This window comes from Blennius ocellaris (assembly GCF_963422515.1).
Source record: "Blennius ocellaris genome assembly, chromosome: 11".
NCBI lineage: Eukaryota > Metazoa > Chordata > Actinopteri > Blenniiformes > Blenniidae > Blennius > Blennius ocellaris.
This window is the reverse complement of record NC_137660.1, coordinates 8,842,464-8,846,006: the sequence shown is the minus strand read 5'-3', so window position 1 is coordinate 8,846,006 and position 3,543 is coordinate 8,842,464. Positions and strand designations below refer to the sequence as shown.

Here is a 3,543-nt window from a genome sequence, read left to right as displayed (position 1 = left end):
TATAGTGGCAACAAATCTGTTTGAGGGCGAAAGTGGAGAATAGATCCTGTTACTATTGTTAGGACAAAAGCGAGATATCAGCAACATCTCACATTTCTTTCTGTATCATGCCCTTAATCCCTGCCACACTGTCTGGTTACATCTGAGAATTAGGCCTGATAGCAGATACAGATTCATGTCTTCAAAGCTGAAATCCTATATTAATATGGATTTATGCTACCTTTCGATTCTAAATATTGTTGTCTAATAAGCGCTTTCTATTAGAAAAATACCTATTTCTACAGATTATTTGGAATATTCTTACACTGCAATCGTGTCATTGAATCTTCCAAAGCATTTATTTTGGTCATCATCATTCAGTTACTCATGTGACATGATGCCCAATGGAATTGATCAATTCACAGTTTGTTTTTGTTGGCTACGTATGAGCAACAGTGACATTAATAATACCAACATAATTAACATCTTTGTAACACTAAGTAATTCAAAAGTGGTTCAAAAGAATGCTCTCAAAAACCTTGTTGGACATTCTGCAAGTTTTATGTTTTTACTGGAATACCTCGAGCCTCGGCAGGATAATGTTTTGCAAAAAAACATGTTTTTCTCATTTATCTTTTCTCATTAAAATCCAGCAAAGACAAATATTGTGAGAGACGTAGACACGTTATCTGCTTTTATAAAACTTTTCATGGGTTCTCCAAAATTCTTGTTTGGCCAGATCTTGCAACTCTCGTAAATCTCAATTTTGTCTGACCTCAGGTCCCACAATCTTTTTTTGTCTGATATGTTTTTGTGGCACAGTAGCTGTGTTACACAATTTTGGGTATCTGTGACACAAATATATATTTGATGATATACAGAACAATCATAAATGTAATAAGGTAAAAAAAAAAAAAAGACCGCATGTAGTACAGAGCATTTACAACTGTAACACTGATGTACAATGAAGGATTACATGAGCGGTGTAGATGTGTGCTCTTCAAGCCATACAAAATTTCATCCAGAACTGCTGCAACGAAACAAACACAAAAGAAAAAAAAAAAACAAACGACAGGAAACAGCAATGGGAAAAATGTGATCTTCTCCCCCAGGTTCCGGCTGTGTTTTTGTTTCATTTCTGATGCTTTTTTTTGTCCCCCACTAGAAATCCATAGGAATACGAACTGCTTATGACAAATTGAACTTTCACTGAATGCGTCCGCAGGCCACGTAGAAACCGCCAATGCCCTAAGACAGTGGTTGTGGTTTCACTCCCTCTTGGATTTGAAAGTCAAGAACTGCCCTCTTGAGTGTCAGTCAGCAAAAAAGAAAAAAAAAAAGATAAAAGAAAAACATATTACTCTATGTTAACAGACCAGGGTCCACAGGTTTGTATGAGAGGAAAGAAAATGTCTTCTTTTCCACTTGTCTTATTTTCATGGTCCAAAACGAATAAATTCCACAGCTCTGTTAAATCATTTTCATGTTGAACTTGCGCGGAGCATCCACCGTGCTGCTGCTCATGCCAGCGTCCGATTTCCGTGGCACATACTCAATCTCAATATTGTGCTTGGTGTTGCCTTTGCCTCTGCTCCAAAGGAACAGCAGTACCAGGCAAAACAGGACCACACCAAGAAACGAGATGAAGCCCATTGTGGTCGCAATGATCAGAGTCTTTATATCAAATGGGAAAGGGACATTGGCTCTTGTATCGTTAGCACCAGTTTCTGCTGGCTGGTTGGATATGAAGGCAAACGTCTTGTTGGGCTGGTGTGGCCAGTCAGGTGAATAGCTATGAATGTGGAGGTGAGCCAGAGAGGAGTCGTTTCCGCCCGCATTGCTGGCTATACAAACGTATGTGCCGTTATCTTGAATCTGGGCGTAGCGCACCTCAAGGGTACCATCGGGCAACACGGAAAGCCTCCCAATCGTCTTGGAGGTGATAAACTTTTTCTGTGGAGATAGCCACATTATCACTGGAGCAGGATCTCCATCTGCCTGGCAAGCAAAATGAACAATGGCCCCTTCATCGACAAATTTCTGCTGGGGTTTGCGATCCCTAATCCTCGACTTGCGACATGTGAAGTAGTTTGGCTGCAGAACATCCGGGAAGTCTTTGAACTCTTTTCCTTGGACAAACTCAGGGGAGGCACAAGTGGGCTGCTGCCGGTTGAAGTTCAGTCTCCAGCGCCGGCGGAATACCCACAGCAGTCGACAGTCGCAGGCCAGGGGGTTATCATACAAGGCGAGAGTTTCCAGATTGCCGACTGAATGGAAAGCAGACTCTTCTAAAGTGCTGAGAGAGTTTCCGGACACATTTAAAATTTTCAGGTAGTTCAGACCACGGAAAGAATAGGGCTCAATCATTGCCAGTCTACCTCCGACTAGGTGGAATTCCTGCAGACGCAGTAGATCGTGGAGCTTATTCCCTTCAATTGTATGAATCGGATTGTATGAAAGGTTAAGAAAGCGCAAGTAAACCAAGTGTCGCAGGGCTACATATGGGATGGTGGTCAGGTTGGCATTCGCAATGGTTAGAGAGGTGAGATTTAATCCATACAAGCAATTTGGGGTCATGGTATCCAAATATGGCCAATTGGCTATTTCCAAGACTTTGAGACGATAGAGTCGTTTGAAAGAGTAATCCCGTATGACGTTGATATTGAGGAGGCGTAGCTTGAGTGTGACCAAACTGTGGAGGTGTGTGAAGGCCTCTGTTGGCACAGAGGACAGGTTACACTTCTCCAAACTCAGGTGCTCAAGGCTACTTAGACCGTGGAATGCCCGGTGGGAGATGAAGACCAGGTCATTATCACCCACCTCCAAAGACCGGAGATTATACAAATCTTGGAACATGTAGTCCAACAGGATGACAATCTTGTTCTCACTTATGTCCAGCTGTGTGAGATTACTCAGGCCCGTGAAGACACCGAGCTGGATCAGCTTGAGCTTGTTGCTACGCAAACCCAATGTCCGCAAGCCGTAAAGGTTGTTAAACGCTCCGGGTTCAATGGTGGAGATCGTGTTTTCACTGAGCTCCAGATGCTCCAGGCTGGGAAAGTTGGCAAACTCATCTGGGTTGATGGTTCTGATGCGGTTCTTGCTGAGGTCCAGCAGTTTGGTCTCTGCAGGAATGCCCTCGGGGACTGTCATGAGCTTCTTGCGGTGGCACATCACAGAACGCTCCTGAACATTGCACTCACAGCGGGAAGGACAGCCCGTGGTGGAGCCAGACAGCACGGTGCCCAGCATCAGGAGCAGAATGGGCTGCCAGCAAGCCACCAGGTAGCTGTGCCCAGTCGCTTCCCCGGCTGCCATCTTATCGGTTACCTGGGGACAAGCAAAGACACGGGGAACATTCTGTTAGAAAATTAAACATTAATGAATTCAACATCACAGCAGTTCATTTAAAAAAAAAAAGAAAAATGAAAAGGCAGCATTTATTAATCATGAAACGATTGTGTAAAATTTTAAAACGTAAGAAACTAAGAGTGTGTATGTCTTTAAGTAACCGGATGATTATCAAACATGCCAATCTCTGCCATGAGGTGCAGTTTCTCATTA

General features: G+C 43.3%; 1 protein-coding gene across 1 annotated transcript; it reads right to left on the bottom strand.

Moving 5' to 3' along the window:
* Positions 1–1,449: 1,449 nt before the first annotated feature.
* On the bottom strand, positions 1,450–3,306 carry lingo1a (leucine rich repeat and Ig domain containing 1a; the record flags this gene model as incomplete). The annotated part of the gene is made up of 1 exon (XM_080504584.1): positions 1,450–3,306. Exon 1 carries the CDS (start codon positions 3,295–3,297, stop codon positions 1,450–1,452), a length of 1,848 nt encoding a protein of 615 aa, XP_080360710.1. The 5' UTR covers positions 3,298–3,306.
* Between the last annotated feature and the right edge of the window lie 237 nt (positions 3,307–3,543).